Source organism: Motacilla alba, chromosome Z, assembly GCF_015832195.1.
Source record: "Motacilla alba alba isolate MOTALB_02 chromosome Z, Motacilla_alba_V1.0_pri, whole genome shotgun sequence".
Lineage (NCBI taxonomy): Eukaryota > Metazoa > Chordata > Aves > Passeriformes > Motacillidae > Motacilla > Motacilla alba.
In genome coordinates, this window is record NC_052046.1 from 13,403,755 (window position 1) to 13,425,786 (window position 22,032).

At 40.9% G+C, this 22,032-nt stretch overlaps 1 protein-coding gene across 2 annotated transcripts in view; it reads right to left on the reverse strand.

Annotated features, from left to right (window-relative positions):
• Nucleotides 1–1,453: 1,453 nt before the first annotated feature.
• The window catches only part of C6 (complement C6), a 34,862-nt gene continuing 14,283 nt past the window's right edge, over nt 1,454–22,032 (reverse strand). For both annotated transcript variants that reach the window (XM_038125069.1, XM_038125070.1), the window contains exons 13-20: nt 20,894–21,065; nt 19,862–19,973; nt 19,299–19,431; nt 18,163–18,354; nt 17,540–17,630; nt 15,819–16,060; nt 13,747–13,898; nt 1,454–13,313 (exon numbers count right to left, since the gene is read on the reverse strand). In XM_038125069.1, coding sequence (XP_037980997.1) covers nt 13,218–13,313; nt 13,747–13,898; nt 15,819–16,060; nt 17,540–17,630; nt 18,163–18,354; nt 19,299–19,431; nt 19,862–19,973; nt 20,894–21,065 — 1,190 coding nt within the window. In that variant the 3' untranslated portion in view covers nt 1,454–13,217. The remainder of the gene's footprint in view (nt 13,314–13,746; nt 13,899–15,818; nt 16,061–17,539; nt 17,631–18,162; nt 18,355–19,298; nt 19,432–19,861; nt 19,974–20,893; nt 21,066–22,032) is intronic.

A 22,032-nucleotide genomic window follows, 5' to 3' on the forward strand; every position in this document is an offset into this window, starting at 1 on the left:
CATGTTTCTACCAGTAGTTTCCTTGCATAAACCTTACCCTCAGCTGGATAAAGCTTTGCTTTCTTTAATGCTGGCAATAAAGAGTAAGCCAAGACAGGAGTGGCTTTCCTTGAAGATTCTCTCTTGTGGGGGTAGCCATGCTGGAGGGGAAGGTAACTGACAAACTAACTGAGTGGACCTCTTGACCTTTATAACCTTTTCCAGCTGTCTGGAAAATAATATCAGGTTGTGGGTTTTGGTTATTTTTTTCTTCTTGAGCAAATAATAAATTTTTGTGAATAGCATACAGATGAAAATAAGTAGAATAAAATCCAAATAAATTTAGTCAGCTTTTTTGTCTTTATAATTTGCTCTGGAGTAGTAAGTAGTAGTTTGTAGAGCAAATGTTTGCTTACTTGATGACGCTCAAGTCTCTTGTCCACAATTTCTAACCTTTTTCTTGTGGCATTTGGCACAACATATGATTGGACCATGAGTCTACTGGGCAGCAATAGCTTCTGTATCTGATCAAGGCAAGAAAAAAAATCACTGGGAAATTTCCTGATAGATAGCACAGAGATATAATGACTTGGTGATTCATGCCTTCAAACATAGGGAAAGGAGGAAAACTAGCACAGAGCCTCAAGAAACATTGAGAATTCCTGTTTCAAAAAACAATAAAGTTGCCAGATAATCATCTCAATACATCAGCAGGAACAGCTCTCCATGTCCATAAAATAAATTAGTCTGAGATAAGGCAGCCAAAATATTAATGAAGGCTGCATTTCAGATGCTTCATGCGATCCCTGACATCTCACTGTTTATCTGACCCATCTGAATACTTTTTCTCTCTCCTTTTTCTTTCTAATTACCCACTCCATCTTTTCCCTTCCTACTTCCAAGCCCAGTCAGCTCCTTCTCTGTGGGCTCCTCACAGACACATTCCCTCCTCCTGCTAGACTGAAGGTGTCCAGCAAGGATCTGCTCTCCCTCCTACTGTGATACCACGTTCCTTTCCCCGCCTGACTTGTGACTTCCCTGCCACATCAGGGGCATTTCAGTTTCATCACCCCTCCTGAAAACCTGAGTACATCTTACAGAGTTTTAGAATAGATATTATGGGCTTTTATTTGTTTGTTTTTTAACCAACTACCTGGCAGCCTAATGCTGCATGAGGGGAAAAGTAAGGTAAATAAATAGATGTTTTCTTCAAAGGAATATGTCTACTCATTGAAAGAAAAACAGGTTCATGTAGGACCAGTGTCTGGGATGAAACTGTCCAGTCATGCAGTCATTCCTATGGTATGCATGTCTGTGGCCACACTTTGTCCCTTTCAGAGCAGAAGCATCTCCAGTCACTGTGGTCCACTATACTGATATTAAACTGACAAATAAATGCAGGACAGTTTTTCTCAGTATGAAACCACAATCAGATGAATGAATGTTCCCCTCATCAGTGTCAGATGAGGGGAACAACAGGAGTTGTTCCATGTAATCAATAAGATTAGCAAAATTACCTGGCAGAGAGTGGTAAACCCCTTTGTTTTACCTGAATTAAATGACGATGTATTTTTCCTATGACCATGTATCAGGATACTTGGGAGGGGTTTGATATTAGATGACCTGAGCTTTGAACAGCTGTGACAGATTAAAATTAACTCAGATCAAGGTAAGCTAAACAGAACTAGGTAGTTAGCGTAAGCTTGTTGTCCACACTGCTAAGATCACCTGAGGCCAGTGACTTAGAAGATATCACAAACTGCTCAGTAAAAAGGCTTGCCTGTTGCAGAGCAGTAGGTACAAGAACAGAATGGAGGGATCTCTGTAAAACAGGAATGCTGAAAAAATTTCTCCTAGTTAACACTCTTTGGTAAACATTATCAGAATGTGGGATGAAATTCAGCCTTTGTTGCTTTCTCACAAAAAGGTGGTCTGCTAAGCAGCAGCACTATTAAACCTTGGTTTTCTAGGAATTTATTTTTGGTGTAGATAATTGGAGTAATAGGAAGTAAGTCTGCACTGTGTCTGTCCCCTTGGGGCAGACATAGGAGAGATCTTCCTCTCCCCATCTGCCTATTTTCATGAAAGGTAATGAAGAATCCATACCTTTCAGAACTAATAATGCATTACCTGTTTTTAAAAGATAAACTACAGGTTCATACACTATTGAAGGGACCACAAAACTAGACTTCTGCTCAAACAACCATGTGACAGGCTCCGTTTGTGGAAAATGACAAGCTGGAAAAAGGAGATGCCCTAGAAGTGAAGGTGGGAAGAATACATCAGGACTATCACAGAGCAGTAGTGTCTGCAGTTTAAGCATAAGATGTGGAATATTTCCAAGCAGAACAGCCAGAAAGCTACTACAAATCTAGGAAGGAATAAAACTCTTCTGATATATTTTTATCCTAACCTGGGAGCAGAAAATAAACATCTGCAGAGTGATAGGAAATTTGTCTGCCTATACAGTGACATGGGAGAATCTTCCCAAATTCCTGCCAGATGGGAGTCCACCTGCATAGACAAGATTTCAAACCACTGTATATCTGGAGACTAACTGAAGGATAGCAAGTTGTGTGTACCAACCTGCTGTTGTTAAAGTAGTAATATTAGCACTACTACAGTGAGGTATCCTTTGCAAATCTCTTTTTTCCCTGTGGACTGTATTTCCTCAGTGTGCATGTCATGGCTCCTTGGGCTCATCCCCTGTGACCTGTAGGCATCCTTTACCTTACAGAATGAGAGATGCATGAAGCAGGATGCTGTGATTCCCAAAGCACTCCCTGATTTGCAGCCCTGGGCAAGACCCTCCCAGATGAAAACAGATCAGCAGTTTAATGCCCTGCCAAAAGCAAAACACCATTTGCTGAAAGAAAAAATGTTTTGAGGTAGAACATAACTTGAAAACATGAAAAAGCTCTCAAAAACAACGTTTACAAGATATATTTTTCCCCACCATTGAGAAGTCCCTTTTCTCCCTGTTCTCTTAATATCTTCTTTAGAGAGCTTTTGTCAGTGCAATTCCACTCTTCCATCTCTTCTTGCAGGGCTTAACTTGCTGTTTCTCCTCTTTGCCAGTCATAACCTGACCAAACACCATCGCAATTTCTTTACACCTGATGATTTTACCAATTGCTTTCAGTCTGAGAGCTGTTGCATTGCTTCTTTGTTCATTCTCTCTCCAGCCCAAATAGAATCTTATTCAATAACCTCCTGCCCTGGTCTTGCTACCACCTAAAGCCATTGCATCACCACGTTCATAACTATTACAGATCACCTCCTTTTCCACCACACTCTGGCTCTGCCGTATTGCTTTCTATGATGAGCTGCCACTGTAAGTAACAGCAAAAACATTACTGTGTATGACAGGGGGCACAGGAATATAAACTGCTATTGATTTCTTCCTCTCTCTACTGCAAAACACAAAGGAGTTGTTTCTGACCAGCAGAAGGATGCTGTTGGCACACTGGATCTTCTGGCTCAACTCAGGAGGCATGCTAATTGCTCAGAGCTCAACCTCTGAGCAACCTCTCCTGCATGTGTTCCTTAGGTGGCTCTTTCACTTCTTGTGGTCAGGGACCAGTGAGCAGAGTTCTATGCCATAACATGCAAGGGAAAACTATCAACTCACTTTAGCACTTCTCTAAATGGATTTTTGTTATGCAGTCTCAAAGAACTGTATTGTGTGAATATGCAAAATAAACTTTAGCAAGAGATAAGCAGTGGCAAACAGCTGCCAGCAGTGCTTTTGGTCAGTGATTGTTTAACAAGACTTGATCAGTAGCTTCTGGTAAAGCAAAGCCATGGTTTTATAAGTCACTGTTCAAATCAATTACACTTTGACTTTTAAAGTGATTGTATTATTCACTTTCTGAATAATTATGCTATTTATGTTGATAACTGAACTTGTTCATACTACAGGCATTATTGATCTCAACAGACAGCTAACCAACACAAGCAATGTTCTTTCATTTTGGGAAGTATTACTCTGGTTATCAAAGCTTATGATGAGGACAGCTGTGTAATTACTGGGATGTACATAAAGCTGGTTACAGCATTCTGTTTGTGCAGTTAGTTCAGGCACATGTAGAAGCAAAGGCTGCTGCAAATCCTCTCCAAATAGAAAAAGATGCCAAAGCTGGCATTTCTTGAGTGAGAGTGAATTTATTCACATCATCTCCCAGAACACATACATGTTGATACAGACCTGAAAACAGGATTTTCATCTTTATTTCACTATATACCAATGTTTTCAGAACACACATACTGGATGTTGTCTTTCTCAGTATGCGAAATTCCCACCAAGATGCAATCAAACTTCTCCTAGTTCTTCAAACACCGGTTGTAGCAAGAGGGAGAAGTATTGTGTCTCTCAGAGGGAAAATTTGGGAACATTATCTACAGAATAATTTGGCTTTTATTCTTTTTCTCTCACTACATTGTTTCTTCAACCAGCTTTTATGGAAACTCACCAGTAAAGTCTCACTTGGAGACAACCGGATCTCTGTGAATCCCAGAGATTGTTTTAGGCGATGTATACCAACTCTTCCTGCTCTTTAAGCTGTCTAGACACAAGATAGACTGGTCTGGAGACCATGTAGCTGCACGGGGGAAATACACTGGCTAGCTAATAAGCACTGAGGAGGTTGGAATGGATTGATGAACACCGGGCAGTGCTTTGAGATTTCAGCCATCTTTAAGGCTGTTACGAGGTGCCACAAATAAAGAGCAGGGCGCAGCTGTGCCAGCCACAACTGCAAGGACTAACAGGGACTGACTGCTTGTGCTGTTTTGCTGCTGCACTCAAGGTTTTTCTCAGGTCTCGTTGATATTAGAATGATGGGATATATATCATAAAGCTAAAAAGGAATCCAAGACACTAAGACATGTACTGGTATTGGCCAGTGCTAAGTCTTTCCAGTCCCTCCAATAAATTTGTAGTTTTACAACTGTGGGCACACACATACCTGCACACACCCCCCAGGCACACCCATCAAGTCAGTAAGGAATGCAGCCACTACCCAGATGTTTTTAGCAGGGCCCTGCAAGCTGTGTCAGCCAAGAAAAAATTTACATTTACGGGAAAACTCACTGCTGGTCTCACCCTGTTACACAGCAAATAAAAGTATTGCACAACAAATGTTGACACAGTAACTCTCAGAGGAATTTCACAGACAAAACAACCATGTGTTCACAGACTCTAATCCAATAACCCAGGATTTCACATCTATTTATTAAGAAATTATTCCCTAGCAAACAAAACCAAGGATATGAGGAGATTATAATCTAATACCATCAGGTATTGTACCATGCAGGTTTTATTTAAAAGAGCTTGAAGACACCTAGGTAATATTGCTTGAGGATTTGGTCAATACTGAGAAGACATCTTGGTTTCTTAAAATTTCCCAACCCCTTTTAGATGTCTCAGATGACTGAAACACTATGTCATGTTTAATTTATTCTCCAAAAACTGGAACATTTCTCTGGCCCTGAGCTCTGACCCTTTGGACTGTTGCTTGTCCCTAAGAGACTGTTGTCCATCCTTAATGCGTGCTAGGGAGTTTCATAACAGATATGGGCATGTGGATAAAGTAAATCAAGTCTGGGAATTCCTGAGAAAGAGCAAATAACCAGTGATTGTAACAGTAAATAAAACTGGACAGGCCTCATTTTGCAGTCCCAGAGGCAAAGGGATGTAGGTCTGCTCACATCCAGCCAGCAAACTCCACAAAAACTGTTGTATTGCTGGAAACAGTCCCTGGCCCATGTGAGTGGTTTAGTTGGCCTCAAATGCTCTTTTGGGAGAGAACCAGCTAGTACACACCGAAATCACATTAAATAATTCAACAGGAAGCATAATCATGTGCCACTTTCTGGACCCCATGCCTGGTCCTCTTTCATTTTAGCCGCACAGATACTACCAGGCTGCTTGACAGAGGAGAGAAATGGCTGCAATGTTATGGTGACCCTTCTCTGCTGCTTCTGGGAACACAGAACAAAAACCACTTCTCTCTAAAAGCATCCTGAACTTAAACAAGCAATAAAATCTTAAATGCTACTGCTTTATAAAGTAACTGTTCTGAAATACTTCCAGGAAATTACGCCATTGCTGAAGTCCAACTCTGAAGTGCTATTTATTTTCTAAATACTTTTTTAGCTCCCAAAATGATTTCATGAGAGGTACTTTTTTGTCGGGCTCATTTCTACCTTTCAAACCTTCGCAAATGAAATCAGCAGGTCATTACATGCAGTACAAAGCTTTGTAATCAGAAATCATAGAATTTTTGTTAATCCAAGGACTGGCCATCAAATTTAGCATTGAAAATGTGGACCTAAATCAAGGCATTTGATAGTTATACAGAATCCATTTCCCAGTGGTAGCAGGTCTCCATCCAATCCTCACTAAGACTTTCTCTTTTCAATAGCCAATTCATGTCAATGTCACAGTTACAGGGACCAAGGTGGAGAAAGAGAGGTTGTGGGTGATTGAGACATTTTCAATCAGGTATTGGTCACATGGCTTCATTATCTTCTATTCTACAGCTCTGACAAGGACACAAGTATCTCTAGAGCTCTGTACTCCCCAAACCTGATAGAAGTCTAACTGACTTTTACCTTCTAAAATCTGAAGAATGCCTGTTGAATCCAGCAGCCTGGCTGGTGTGTGTCATGGTTATTTGTCCCTGTAGTCCTTGGACAAGATGTGTTTTTCTAATAGATATTTTTCCTGGTAAATCAAGATCACCACTTTTCTGTAATCTTATCTAGCTGTGCTGGGGGAAGCATTGATGGGTTTCAATGAGGTCAGGGCCTTCCTCATTTCTGCACCCCCCAGAGTGGCTGGTGGTATGTTCAGTGACTCATTTCTGGAAAGAGGCTTTGATAGTGACACATATGCCACCTCCTTAATATAACCTGGATCTTCCTGATTAGATGTGCCTCATAAACAGCAATTGTGGAAATTGAGAAAAACAAAAAAATTAAGTGCTTTCAACCAGTCATGGTTGATTCTGCTATAAGTTTCAATTGCCTCTAGCTGAGCTGATTTCCAGGAACAGATCTCATTTCTGCTTTACTGTTTATTGCAGCTCTCTCTCGGGACTGGTAATATGAAGCTACAGATTGGCTGCTTTACAATACTGTGTCAGAAAGCCTTCCTGAAATACATATAAACAGCCAGTGAACTGAGGAAAGTGCAGATAATCAGCTTTATTTTCTCCCTGAGTGGGTTTTAACACATAGGTCACATTGACCTTAACACATGGGCCTGAAATTCATACTTGGTGCCCAGTTACCCACAATCACTCATGTGATGATTTTTTGTAGTTGATTTGTCTGAAAAGTAAGGTATCACATAAAAGCTAAGGCTCTTCTATCAGTGGAACAATTACACTATACTTACAGAAGAATCTAATAAAAGAGGGAGACTGATTCTATTATTTAGCAAGGTCTCAGCAGCAGAGAACATGAGAAGGAGAAAGTCCCTGGTAACCAGGTTATGTGCCCAGTAAAAAAAATATCATTGTAAGTTTGCACTTGCTGACATGTTTTTGATTTACAGATAAATGTGCGCTTCTTCATCTTGCTGCGCGCCATAGGGGCCGTGTCTCCCTAAGGACCCCCAGGGCAGCAAGCAATTTCTGGTAGCTCAAACCAATCATGAAATCATAAAATGCTTGTGATTGGAAGACCCTTTAAAGATCTTTTAATCCAATCCCAGTTCCATGGGCAAGGATATCTTTCACTAGACCAGGCTGCTCAAAGTCATGTCCAGCCTGAGGTAGTCACAATTTCTCTGGGCAACCTGTTCCAGTGCCCCACCACATTCACAGTAAAGAATGTCTTCCTAATATCTAATCTAAATCTGTCCTCTTTCAACTTGGAGTCATTTCCCCTTGTCCTATCACCACATGGTCTTGTAAAAAGTCCCTCTCCAGTTCTCCTATGGGGCCCCATTTAGATACTGGAAAGTGCTTTAAAGTCTCTCAAGGGTCTTCTCCAACAGCCCCCCCAGTTCTGTCAGTCTTCCCTCATAGGAGAGATGTTCCAGGACCTGATCATCTTTGTGGCCTCCTTTGGGTTCATTCCAATAGGTCCACTCCCCACCCCACACCCGGACAGCCAGGCAGCCACAGCGCTGGGCACCTTCCGGGGGATGGGGACAAGCCAAGGCTAGCCTGGTTTATTGGTCCATGGGCAGGGATCCCAACCAGCAAGGTCAGTGACCAGGAGGAGCAGGGCCTGGTGGCCTTGAGAGGCTGAAACAGTTTTCTGGGCCATGCATAGATTGGGAATTCCCATGAAAAGCTGGGCTGAGCCATAAGTGTGCCTGCACCCCTCATGCCCTAATGCTTGAGATACCATATGTGTTCTGGGTAAATTATTTCCCCAGATAAGGATGATGCTGGGTGAAAGGCTCTGCTACCCCACAAATTATGGAAGTAACAGCTTCCAAAGATAAAATGGGAATTTTAGCAACAAGGCTTAATTAAAAAATGAACAACAGTTAATATCAAGTTCTGTCTGCTCTGGGTTTGGTTATTGCAGGTCCAGGAATAACTGTTCTCTCTGGGTAATGAGCTGGGCAGGATGCACAACCCATCACCCATCCCCCATCCCTGTTCTGTCGTGGCTGACGGTGTCTCAGACAGACACCTTCATCTCTTCCACCTATGTGCAAATTACTCTGGCTGGTTTCTGTTTGACAGAACATGCAGGGGGAAGGATGCACAGACACCTCGTTTGGTGCTCAGCACCCTTTCAGGAGCCAGCCTGAAGTTATCACAGCTGAACCCCTCAACAGCTTTGGTCTTTTGTGGATGGAGCCAGTTATTCCAGAAAAGTAGTGATGATACAAATAGTGCTGATCTGGAAGACAAATAATTTGGTGCTGGAAATTAAGTATGAATTAAACATCTTAAACATATTCTCTTTCAAAAACAGAAGTAGGAAAGTTTTATCCAGTTTTGGAAATCTATAGCATAAATATTTGTATTTGTCCTAGTCACCCCCTACCTTCCTTCAAAGTCAGCACAGGAAGACAGGCACCATTAGGACATGACTCACCCAGCTTGAGATGTCTAAGACAGAAATTCTGTCTTCTAAGGGTCTGTTTCTCTTCTCAACTGACTAAAAGGACAGCCAAGGATGATTAACTTGGGTGCAGCCATAAACCTTTTGGGGGCATCTTCTTTGTGATAATCAAGGAATGAAGTTCAGCTTGCTCAGATCTATCTGCGTTGGAAATCTTCATGGCAACCCACATATGAAGACACAGTCTAGGGACCTCTTCAAAGACCTCCCCTTGTAGTAAAATTGACATCTGTGAGCAAAATTTTCCATAATTCAGTTAAGTTTTGGTTTTAAAAGCATGTTATTTGTGGCATCTTTATTCCATAACCCTTCATCAGTGGAACTGAATTGTTTCTGTTACACATACAGTTGAAGCTTCCCTTTTCTGAAAAAAATAGTCAAAGCCTACAGCTCAAGAACATCTGGGTGAGAAGAAATGTGATGGACTTCTGTTTCCTCTGAATACACAACTGAGAATGTTGAGCTGGAGCTATCATGAATGCCACAATTTACACTGCTGCTGGAGATGCATCCCTGCCCTTTCTGGAGTGCAAATCTGAGAGTGTGCTGGACAGCAATGGGCTCTGCCAGAACTTACCGGAAAAGCACTAGCTGAGATGGTCTCTCTTTTATCATTCACTGGGAAAGTGTTACTAGCAAAACCACTGGTGCCTATTTTCTATCATGTTTACAATGTCTAGCAGTTTTGCATTTAATAGTCTTATTTTGCACCAAAATCTTAAATCAAGAGATAATTACCACTCTCAAAGCATCTGAAATATAAAGACACCAGGATTCAAACATTTCATACCAGATGTTTTCATATTTGCAACAAGGAACAATAATTGCTGCAACTAAGCTGTGGCTCATCAGCAAAAGTTTGGCAATTGATATTTAAAACTATGTATTTGATTTACCTTCAAACCTTTAAAGAAAACTCTAGATTACCCGTTTCTGAGGTTGTATAAGGATAAACATTGTAACAGACACTATTCAGTCCTCCTCTATATTTTCTCAAATTTTGCATTCCACATTGTAATAAGTATTTATATAGAAGCTGAGGTGAGACAAACAGCAGTGCTAATTGTCCAGCTATTGAATCATGCTTCAGCTGTCTCAGTCCCTGGTAAGTGTATTCTGTATATATTACACACACTCTTGTGCTAGTGAACAATTAGATATGTTGGAATTTGTACAGAAATTTGCATGGAAAGGCTCATTATATTTATTTTGGATGATGCTTCCTCTCTAATGTTAAGACCAAATAGACAGGGGTTTTCTGTGCAGTAGAGAAGCTGCATTATCAAGATGTCCTTTGAGAATTGGTAAGGTCTCTGTGACCTAGGTTACCCTGACAGATTCACTTCAGGTTTGCTGTATCTACTCCAATTATAAGTTATGGCCCAAGGAAATGATCCATCAAGTTACTTGGAGCTTACAATGGCAAAGGAGGGATGGCCCACAGTGAACAAGAAAACTATCATTACCTAATATAAGTCATCACATCTAAGAAAAAGACAGATGCTGCAGGAAATATTAAAGAATTTCAGCCCTTGATCTAAGGGTTGGGGACCCCTATGACAGAGCACAAGAGCAAACCCAAAGTCCTTGTGAAGTATAATCCAGACCCTACTGAAGCAAACAGTAAAAATCCCACTTATTTCAGCATGCTGAAAATCCTCTGATTCAGTATATGGCAGAATCATCCCCTTATTAGTGAGTGGCAGGTGATGCCTCCATTCTGTGCTGTAATGCTCAACTGCAAAGCAGAACCTATGGGAATAATCCCCATCAGCAAGAGAGAACAAAGCAAGTCTTACTGCAAGCACTTGCACAGCACAGAACCACTGAGACCAGAAGTGATGGAGAAGTGGGGGCAGTCAGAGAGCACCTGGCTGCCTTAGGTTTACCAGGAAATAACTTCATCTGACAAGTTATCATGGTGAAAAATATCAGGGATAAAAAATTCCCTGTATCAGAAACTTTGCTAGACAGTCAAATGGACAGGAATCAGAGGCCTGTAATGAAAAGCTAGTATTAAGATTAGAGGATCAGGAGCAAGAAATCTTTGTTGTTTGTTGGTGGTGCAGAGAGCATACACAACCATTCTGAGTGATTCTTTCTCCACAGAATGCAACCAGCAGGAAGAAACAAGGGCACGAAAACCCAATCTAAACATAATCGAATTTGCAACTCACTCCTAGGTCACCACTAGCATATTACTATAGATTTTCACCTAGAGGAAAGTGCTATAGAACTACAAAGAAAAGCCTGTCTCAGGCTTTTATAATAATTTTTACTATAAATTTTAAGCAAGAAAGCATACATTTATTGTCTTTAGCAGGAGGATTAATTTCTTCTTTTCCTTGAGCTCCATCAAGTTGAGATTAGCTGCTGCTTTAGGGAGCTTGACAACATCCCAAATATGTTTCTTTGTAGGGAAAGATAACCACTTCACATCCAGCCCACTGCCAGCTCACAGGTGACTTTGCCCAGCCTCTGGCAAGGGGTGACACACATAGGGCAGGTTGTTCAGTAATGGATTCTTCTCAGGCATCATGCGACAGGTGAGCAACTGGCTGATGTGTCAGATGTAAAGGATTGTAGTGACTAGAGTCACATCTGAGTGGCAGCTGGTCATGTATGGAGTTCTTCAGGGCTCCATCATGGGCCCTGTGCATCTTCAAAAGCAACTTTGGATGCAGGACTGGAAGAGATACTATCTGCAGATAGTAGTTACTAGATACGAGTAGATACTATCTGCAGAAGATACAAATTTGGAAAGAGAAATCCTTGATGAAAGGGCTGATCAATCACCAATATTATAAAGCTCAACAAGGAAAAATGTTTGATTCTGCATCTGAGACAGGTCAATCCTGGATGTATGGACAGACTGGGAAATGAGAGGCTGGAAAGCAGTGGCATGGAAAGGCATGGTTGTTGGCAAGATGAAGGTGAGCCAGCAGTGCCCTGGCAGCCAGGAGGGCCAAACGTGTCCTGAGGGCATCAAGAACAGCATCAACAGCTGGGCAAGGGAGGGGATTGTCCCGCTCTGCTCTGCACTGGGGTGGGCTCACCTCGAGTGCTTCGGGTAGTTTTGGGTGCCACAACATAAAAAAGACATGATATTAGAGAGTGTCCAAAGGAGGACCATGAGGATGGTGAAGAGTCTGGAGGGGAGGTTGTACAAGGAGTAGCCGAGGGCACTTGTTCTGTTCAGCCTGGAGGAGGCTGAGGGGAGACTTCACTGCAGCTACAACTCCTTTATGAGGGGAAGAGGGGGGCAGGCACTGATCTCTTCTCTGTGGTGATCAGTGACAGAACCAGAGTGAATGGCCTGGAGTTGTGTCAGGGGAGGTTAAAGCTGGCTATTAGAAGAAGGTTCTTCACCTGGAGGATGGTTGGGCACTGGAACAGGCACACCAGGGAAGTGGTCACAGCATCAAGATATCTGAGTCCAAGAAGCATTTTGACAATGCTCTCAGGCATATGGTGTGATTCTTGGGGTGTCCTGTGCAGGGCCAGTTGGACTTTGGTGATCCATATGGGTCCTTTCCAGCTCAGCAAATTCTATGATTCTTTTCTATCTGTGGGGCTTTTTTCCTGATTGTCATTGTTCTGATGTCTGTTGGTAAAGAAAGAAGTGAAGTTCAGTTTCCCCCTTCTTAAAAGGTAGATTTATACTCAGATTTGTGAAATTCTGAGTGCTGAAGAGAAAATTCTAGTTGCAACTGCTCAGAAGTAATGAATTTGTGACCAAGGAATGCTGGGGGCATGGACCGTGGCTGGGCTGAGGTGCCCCATGCAATTGCTCTCAGATTTGATGCTGATGCAATTATATACAAGGAATCTGATTGTGATGTATTTCTGCAGACTCCATGTACAGCCACTCCAAGTAGAACCACATGTTGCAGTAGGACTCTCCCCAGTGCATTGTTCATTAAAGGTTTATTTTATATTTGAAGTACAAACATTCTTAATTCATGTTGAAGAGTACCATAGGAATTCTCCAAGCTTTAGGCTTTGGGCTTTCTGCCTAAAGCTGAAATCCAGTGAACAAACACAGAAAGCAAACACCTCCTCCCTTCAGCTACTCCAATTAAAAATCACATCATTTTGATGACTTCACACAGTCATTGCGTAATTGTGGTTTTCAGTGTTTGGTATTACTCCTTCCATTTGTACCATGACTGCAGGTAGCTTCTTGTTACCCCTTCCCCATTTGATGTCAGAAGTGGTGCTGAAGTGCTTGCTCTGTCTGCCTGTATGATACAGCAGGAAATCAGCCAGTGAGACAAGAGTGAACTGCAGTCGCAAGCACAAGGACAAAGCAACAAATGGCTGAGGAAAGGAAAAGTCTCATCCAGCTCTAGGGGAGACCTAAGGCAATATTTCTTTTTCTCCCTTTCCATTTGCTCCCCTCCCTTCCTCTGCACATCCCCAGAGGTGCCAGCAATGACAAGTTGTCCCTTATACTCCTGAGACCAGGTCATTTTCAGACAAAAACATCACTGCCACTCTTCTCCCAAAAAGCTGTTAAACGAGCTGGATTTTTCTTCTCATCCTTTTGTTTTGATCCACTTATCCTTTCATAACCAACCAAGCTTTTCCGTGGGTGGCTCAGTTTGCATTTGATGCAATGATCATGTGCAGAGAGCAAATGGGTTATGGTAGGCAGCTCCCCTGCTCCAGCACCTGCAGTTTGACGCCAGCACACTTCATGGCTGCCAGCATGCAATGACTGACTGTCCTCCTCCTCCCTGTCGTCTCCATTTGGATGCAGTGAGGGTGGATGTCTCCTTTGGGGCACTGGTAAGGCATCAGGCAGGAGCACTGGGTCTTTGTATCTGGGAATAAATGTGTGGAAATACAGCAACAAATGTGATGACTAAAACCAGATTTTATATTTTGATGACATTTCAAAGTCCAACAGGGAAAAACACTAGTGGATATTTGTGATATATTAGTTATGAAAAGCCTGTAGTGCATTGACTAGGTGGTTGGATATTAGGAATAGAGGCATAATCAGCTTTAAATAACAGGTTTTTTTCAGCAATGGCCCATACAAAAGCAGAATTGATCTAACTATTTTTATCCACTGGCTTTCCCTGACTTTTCTTCTAAACAAAGATATATTAAGTTGACTTTCTTTTCCCAATTATCCTTGAACACAATCTTGCTATGAAATGGAGTCTTAAGGTCCATATTGTGTCAGCTCCTATTTCATTAAAGCTCACTTTATGAATACTAAACTACCTACTGCTGGCCTGTGGTAAAGCTCAGTCCTGCTGGTTATTTCATTACCTATTTCTGATCTAATCAGGTTCTGACTCTTTATATTCTTTCCCAGAAACTCCCTAGGCAGAGTTTCTGCCTTCAGTTTTTTAAAGCATGAAAAATGTGTGCTTTCCTCCATTTAGCTTCTTTCATGGTACTGCAGTATCTTCTCTGCAGTATGTTCTGTCCCTGTGTTGATACCAACTATTCACTTTCAGGAAAAACAAAACATTAATTTCCCAAATATTTGTGCACACTCATGAAAAGTGGACTTCTGTGGAGATGGTAAAAGCTCCAGTTCTAATCTCTTGAGCATCACACTGATAATTAATCTTATTTAGAATATTTTCCTCCCCTTTCTCTTATTTTTCTGAATAGAGCTCCTCTGTAGGCTTTTGAGAGAAAAACACTGAAGTGCTGTGCTGGCACAAGATCCAGGTTGAAGACACTTGCACAGTGGAAGCAGAATTAGGCTTCTTAGAGGCTCTGGAATAAGTAATTTTTAAAAAATTACCACCTTTTTCCCAGGAGAACATGGTACCTAGAGGTTCCACCAGAGCATGTCCATTGATGAACACACCTGGTCAGCCCTCTGCTTGAGTCCACAAGGGACAGCAGGTCATGCAGTAATTTTACAGCCATATTTACTTCAAATTCTCTGCTGCAGAAATCTTGCATCTTCAAAACAGAGGCTTAGGATTGCTGCACACTGCTGTTGCTTTATATATCATTAAGTAGACCAGGTGTGATAAAAATCAGATTTGTCTCTGGCAGCAAGGGACAGAGTGAGTGTGTCTGTCACTCAGCCTTTACCTGGCAAACACTTGATATGAGCAGAGCCAGTCACCACCTCAGACATTTACAGAAAAACCTACTGCTCTTATCACCTGGTTACACAGTAAATAGCCAAGCTGCACAATATTGTTCAGAAAATAATCCTCTTAGGTTTTTTTACCAGCTTAGCTAGTTCATTAAAACTCTTGATAAACACAGTTTTCACATATGGGTATTTGCAAATTTTGCCATTAAAATCCCATTAAGCCTGATGGCCCCAGTCTTGCTTTTGAAGTAGTATCATGATTTAATTTCACAATTTAATTATATGTTATAGAGGATGTGGCCCAAATTAATTCCTGAAGTACAAGCTAGGAGCTAGTAGCCTTAAAAGGAATGGGTGAAAATATTACCAACTACATTTTTGTGATTAAAGATTCAAATGTTAATTCTCCTGAAAAAAATCTCTTCATTTCCAAGTTCCTCTTGCACCTGTCTAATGGGAAGTAACAACACTACACTAGTAGTAAGTAAAGGGAAAAAGCACATATCTAAGTGTAACCCTAGGTAGCAGGGACACAGGACTGACCACATTTTCACACTCTGTGTGCCCAGAGGGACCGCGATATCTGTAAATCCTGTTCTTGGAGCAGTGAAAGCGCATTTTACTTTTAGATCAAAAGGGATGGCTGAATCTCACAAGTCAAAAGTCATACCTTGACAATCCTCCCAGTCATAGCAGGTGTCATAGCCACAAGGCACTTTCTTCAAGCTATTTGTAGAGAGCTTTGCCCTCTCAATAGCCCAGTCTAGGTTGGAATTACCATGGCAAGGGCCAGTATGCAAGAAATGAAATGACTGTACTCCAAGGCACATTTCAGCTGAGTACTGACAGCTGGGCTTGGTCACATTCTGTTCAGAAACAGCATGCAGCACACAGATGTCTTCTGAGTAGTGGCTGCCCAAAGGAAGAAAAGAAGAATTATTTTAGCTGGCTATGGAACAAGTCCATACTTTTAAACAGTACATCAGAATCAGATGAAACACAGCAAAGCTATGGCCAGGCTGGAGATTCACCTAAAGACCTAAGGCTGCCCTAGCTGCTGCAGGACCTGCACCTGATAAAACAAGTGCTGTGAGATGGGGAAGCTTTGGTCCTGTCCAGCCGTTGGGTGGTGAAGGACATGTATCTGTACAGGAAAAAGGAGAAGCTGTTAGCTCCACAGGGATGTGAAATTTCCACTGGGCTGTGGTGGCTTTTCTGAGTTAATGCATCCCTGCAGCTGTGTGTGCAACTCTCTCTGAGGCACAGGTGTCTTGGGACCAAGGGCAAGCAGGAACCGTCATGTGGCTTGTAGTTTCCTTTTTTCTGTATTGTTCTTGATTACTGAGTGAATTCATTCCTAGAAGGTGCATGCATTTCCAAGCAGCATCATTTTGTGGAGCTTAGTCATTTTCTGAAAAGAGGATCATAAAATCATAGAATGGTTTGGATTGGAAGGAACCTTAGAGATCATAGTTCTTGCATGCTCCTTGTGTACGGTGATGACATTGGAGAAATAAAGGGACGAAAAGAGTTTCCCGGAGTTTCCAGGAGTCTCCGTTTCCAGAGTTTCCAGGGGCCTCCAGGAGCAGAGAGCAGTGCAGATTAAAAGGATGTGCTGTGGTGTCTCATTACAGTAATGTAATTGGGCTCATTAGAGAGAGCGTTGCCTGCAGATTATGGGAAGGGACCCTGCCTATCAATTCAGCTGTGGTGAGGTACATGTGGAGAGTAGGTCTGGGCTCCTCAGTACAACAGAGTCATGGAACTCCTGGAATGGTTCCAGTGGAAGGTTACAAAGATGATCAAGGGACTGGAGTATCTCTATTATGAGAAAAAGCTGTGGAAGCTGTTCAGCCTTGAGAAGAGACAACTGGGAGGGGACCTCATCAATGTCCATCAATGTCCAGTGACTTCAGGGAGGGGTCAGAGCAGGGACCAGGCTCTGCTCGGTGGTGCCAAGCAATAGGACGAGAGGCAAGGGGCAGTGAGAGGTGCACAGGAAGTTCCACCTGAACATGGGGAAGAAGTGGATTACTATGGGTGGAACAGTTTGCACAGAGAGGTTGTGGAGTCTCCCTCACTGGAGACACCCAAGCACCATCTGGACACAATCTTGTGCCATGTGCTATGGGATGACCCTGCTGGAGCAGGCAGGTTGGGCCAGGAGACCACTAGGGACTACTCTAACCTGACCCATTCTGGGATTCTGTGATTGTATATTTCATAGGCTACGAACAGGACTGTAATTTGAATACAGAGGAACAGCTAGCTAATATCTGAACAAGAGTAGTCTTGATTTGCAGTTGTCTTTTCCTGCTCTTCCTGTTCGGTGTCACAATGGCCTCTTGGTCTATCATTAGAGAAACTTTGATTTCTAATTACAGCACTTACCCACAATCTTCTTCTGGAGACATACAAATACACTGAGATCCAACCTGTTTTTGTCCTGGACTGCAAATACCTCTAATTTTGGTTAGCACATCTGAAAAAACAAGTGAGAACTAGTAACTAGTAAGGAGTGAGCAGAAATATCTTATACTCCTACCATAAAAGCTAAAATGGATTTATTTCTATTTGTCCTGAGTTTCTCTTTTCAAAAGCTCCCTGGTTGGCATGTTACAAGTATTTTCATCAGTCTTTGTAAAAATCACTGGAAAATAACAAGAGCAGCTAAAGTTTCAATAGAATGCATTTTCCTACTTTGCTTTCACAAAGCCTTGTTAATGCAGTTGGGGTTTGGTTTGATTTGGTTTTGATTTTAAGCAAACAGTTGCAGTGTCTCAATTTCATTATTAAAGTTTACAGTACATTGCATCCAAAACTTCTGAACTTAATGCAGAAGTTTAGAGCTGAAATTCTGTCACCATGGGAGACACAAAGGAAACCTAAAATTAATGAACAGCTGCTATATATCTTAAACCCAGTCATCAGCCTTCTAGTTCTAGCTAGCTGAAATAAGCAGTACTGTTAATACCAGCAATATGGAAGCAGTAAGTATCTGCAGGCATACTAACCTTTTTCACATGTAATAGACCTCTTAATAGGAGGTATCCAGGACAGGTCTTTCCCACAGGTATACTTTGTGTGACCAGTGACTATAAACCCAGCTTGGCAGCTCAGCTTCATTGTTTCACCAATGTTGTACTGTTGCTTAAATGGGGAAATTGTGACACTGTCAGATATTGGTGGCCTGAGGCATACTGAGGCTGTAACAAACAATAAAAAAAAGCATAATTCTTTTTGGTTTAATGCTCTGTGGATATTTACAGAAAGTCATAATGCTTTATCTGAAGAACCATATAAAGACACTCAGTAATACTGAACATTTGTCTGACATTCAAAACTAATAAAAATTTAACATAATTAAGTCTAGAAATTTTCAGTGCATTATCATAGTCTTTAAAATATTTTTCAAGTAATAACTTTATAATGAAAAAATGTTTCTAATGTATGCCAATATAAGAAATTTAATTTTGCCGTTTAAAAATAGTAAGAATGCCATTAACAGCATATTTTAATTTTTTCTTTTGTAAGTGGAAGAAAGTCAATGGCAATAGAAAGCTCATAAGTATATTCTTTTTGTTAACATGAAGACTAAGTCAATGAAATTATATCAAGTTTTAGAAAACTACTGAAATCTCTCTTGTTAGCAAACAGATCGATTCTGATCCTTAAGGCATTGATTTATAGTAGAGATTTTCAAGGCAGCCTGGGAGGTCATGGTTAGAAACACATCATCCATTTAATATAAAAGATAGTAGACAAATTTCTGTAGGAATGATTTCTTCTTCATAACTGTATCAGCATAAAGATATCTATGTAAGTCTGAAAACAAAAGGTGAGTCCTTTTGTTAAAGCTATTTAAAACTAGAAAAGAGAAGAATCTCGCAGCATCCATCTGAGGATTTTCTAATGCACTGCATATTACAATTTCCTCACAAAGCACATAATAGTAACACTTCTGAATTGAAAGAGTGATGTAGTGACTCACAATGTTTTTGCCACATCCTCATTAAATACCTTCTTAAAATGCTATCTTTTAACATATGTTAGAGATTCATTTTTAAAAGACCTTTATTAAAATATTTTTTGTATGTTTTTCCCCCTTCTATTTTGTTGCTGTGCATTTTGTTCATTTTCTCTTTCTTACGTTGGCACTCAACATGTTGCTGTGTCCAGGTTTGATCTGGCAGACACCGAAGGTATTGATAGCCAATGAGGCTATGCCCACTCACACAAGCAATTTCAACTTCCTCCCCAACAGCATACTGCTTCTTTTCATTCTACAAAAAAAAAAAAAATATTAAGGCACCCACACTAAAATGCTCTGCAAGGATCTATGGTAACGAGACTGGGCATTGTCAAAGGAAACAATAGCAAAATCCTGATAAGATATAATGAATGCATGCATTTCCTACTCTGAAATATGAGTCATCCACTCACCAATATAATGATAACTTTTTCCAGTTGCAGTAACTGATGTCATGGTTACCAAACAAGGATTCAAGGACCACTTGAAATGAATTTTACCTTGACTTTTCTTCAGTTGCTGGTGTAGTGTGGTGGGCTTGAGTCCTGCAGCATTTCTTGAACACAGCGCTTTTACTAGCACAGTAGCTAGACTGGATATCAGGCACATACAGCAGAGAAGCTATAAAATTTCCAATCTCTGCAACTACTACACTTTGCTTCTGTATCATTTTTCATGCTCACCCTGATAAAGCCATATTCTGGTGGGTCTGGCCTAGAACATCCAGACTCAGGTTCACCAATCAAGACATTCTCTTCTCTCTTGGCTTCATCATCATTTATACAAGGAGCACCTCTGGAAAGTGAAAATTTGCTGTAAGGCTGTATCTTAAACATTCATGTCACCAAGTTACAATGGCAGAATGTCAGGAGAGTTGCAAGTGTGTCGTGTCATCCTCCCCCTATAACTTTATTTTGTTAAATAAAAGATGGTGGACAAAACCACAGGTTGATAGGGGGGAGCATGAGAGCAGTAAAAAAGTGCTAAATGCATGTATCAACATAATTAATTAAATATTTTTGTGCAGCAAGAAGAAGAGGCAGCAAAGAACAACATAACAGGAAATCTCTAGATTATCCACGTAATTCCTGTTACTTCCAGGCAGTGGTTAAAGGTGGCTGGTCTCTCATGGTGTCTAACTGAGTAACAAAGAACTGTGGAGCCCACTGCTTGTAATCCTCTCCTATTCACTCCGGAGAGGGAAAAAGACCTGAAGCCTTGGGCTTGAAAATGAAAAAAAATGAGCCAGTTTGGGGTTAGGATTTGAAGTTGAAACCATGCTAAAAAGGTACATCAGGCATACTTGAAATGGAAATATGAGAAACTTGGTAGCTTCATCCAAACTCTCTCTGTGACTGACTTCAGATCTAAACCTCTAAGAAAAGACGGGATAGGGGAAAAAAAACAAACTGTGAACTCCAATGAAGAGGAAGAAAAGATTTTGCCTTGGCTTTGGAAAAGAAGCCACGCAAAGCATCATACAAGATCTACAAGCATACTTTAGTATGCAATTAATCAGCAATTTTATAGGAATAAAAAAAAATAAATCAAAATGTGAAGCAAATTGCAGAGATTTTCAGAGTTTGCCTTTTCTATGCTCCACCAAAGACATTGAGAGGAGAAAGCTGTCTGCTATTTCTCCTTGGTAGTCACAGAGCCACTCTGGAGCGCTCCTCAACTATCCCATGACTAAGGAGATCTTTTGATCTTCTTACCTGTCTGTGAACACAGAGATATAACAGTCCTCCTCTTCTTCCCACTGCCCTTCACACGGCTTCCCGCCGTTCATTGGGGAGGGGTTATTGCATTCCCGGGTCCTTCTTTTTTTGAAGGAAGCATCGCATGGACTCCATTCAGACCAGCAACCCCATCGGCCATCAACAGCAACTGCAAGGAATAAAAGAGACACTATCTTTTATTGGCAGAGCAGTACCATTCACAATATTTCTTTTAAGGCCACAAATGAGAGGGATGATGGTAAATTCATATTAGCCATTTTCAGAAAATTTTAACTTGATAAGGTTAAGGGAATAGATTGCGCCTAGAATGTAAAGTTTTCCAAAAGGTGCTCAGTCAAATTCCAGCTGCTTCATAAAACCCAAAAATACATTTACCTTTTTATTTATGGCTGCAAGCAACATTAAAACTCAGAACCAGCATATTTTATACTTTTATTGCATTCACAGATTTGTGTGTTTTCATGGTACTGACAAGTTTCTTAGATAGGTCATTATTTTAAGAGTTTTCAAATAAATCTGAGCTCTAACACTATGTCTAAACTCCAAATCTACATCCTATGCCAGTTACATTAAAAGATTACTATTACTGTTTTCTCTTAACCCTTGGCATATATTTCCTGTACCAACATGAAACATGCATGATTTTTTTCCATATAGACCCTTCCTTTTCTGCATGCAATAGACTTTCTGTATTCATCTCTGTCTTCAATTGTTTTTTTCTTTCAAAATACTCATTCATCAGGGTCATATAATGAGAACTGTACCTGCCTGAGTGACTCTAACTTCTGCTCCCTTTTGACTGGGGAATATAAACATATATAATATCTCCTTTGTTTCTCTTAGGTATGGCACTAGTGCAAATTTAATTCAAAAATGTTTTTGCATTAAATTGCTCTTTAAATTTTGCAGAATGGTGATTGTGTTCTCTCTCCTTATGACAACTGAGTTTTCCTTCTAAACTGTAATGAACAATTTTTATGTTGATTAGCCATTTAGTCTTAAGCGCAGTAGGCTATAGGGGAAACTAACAATGTTAAGCAATGGGTTTCTTAATTTTTTGCCTCAATTATCTTTGATCTCAGCTTCACCCTTATTGCTGAATACTCATTTCAGAT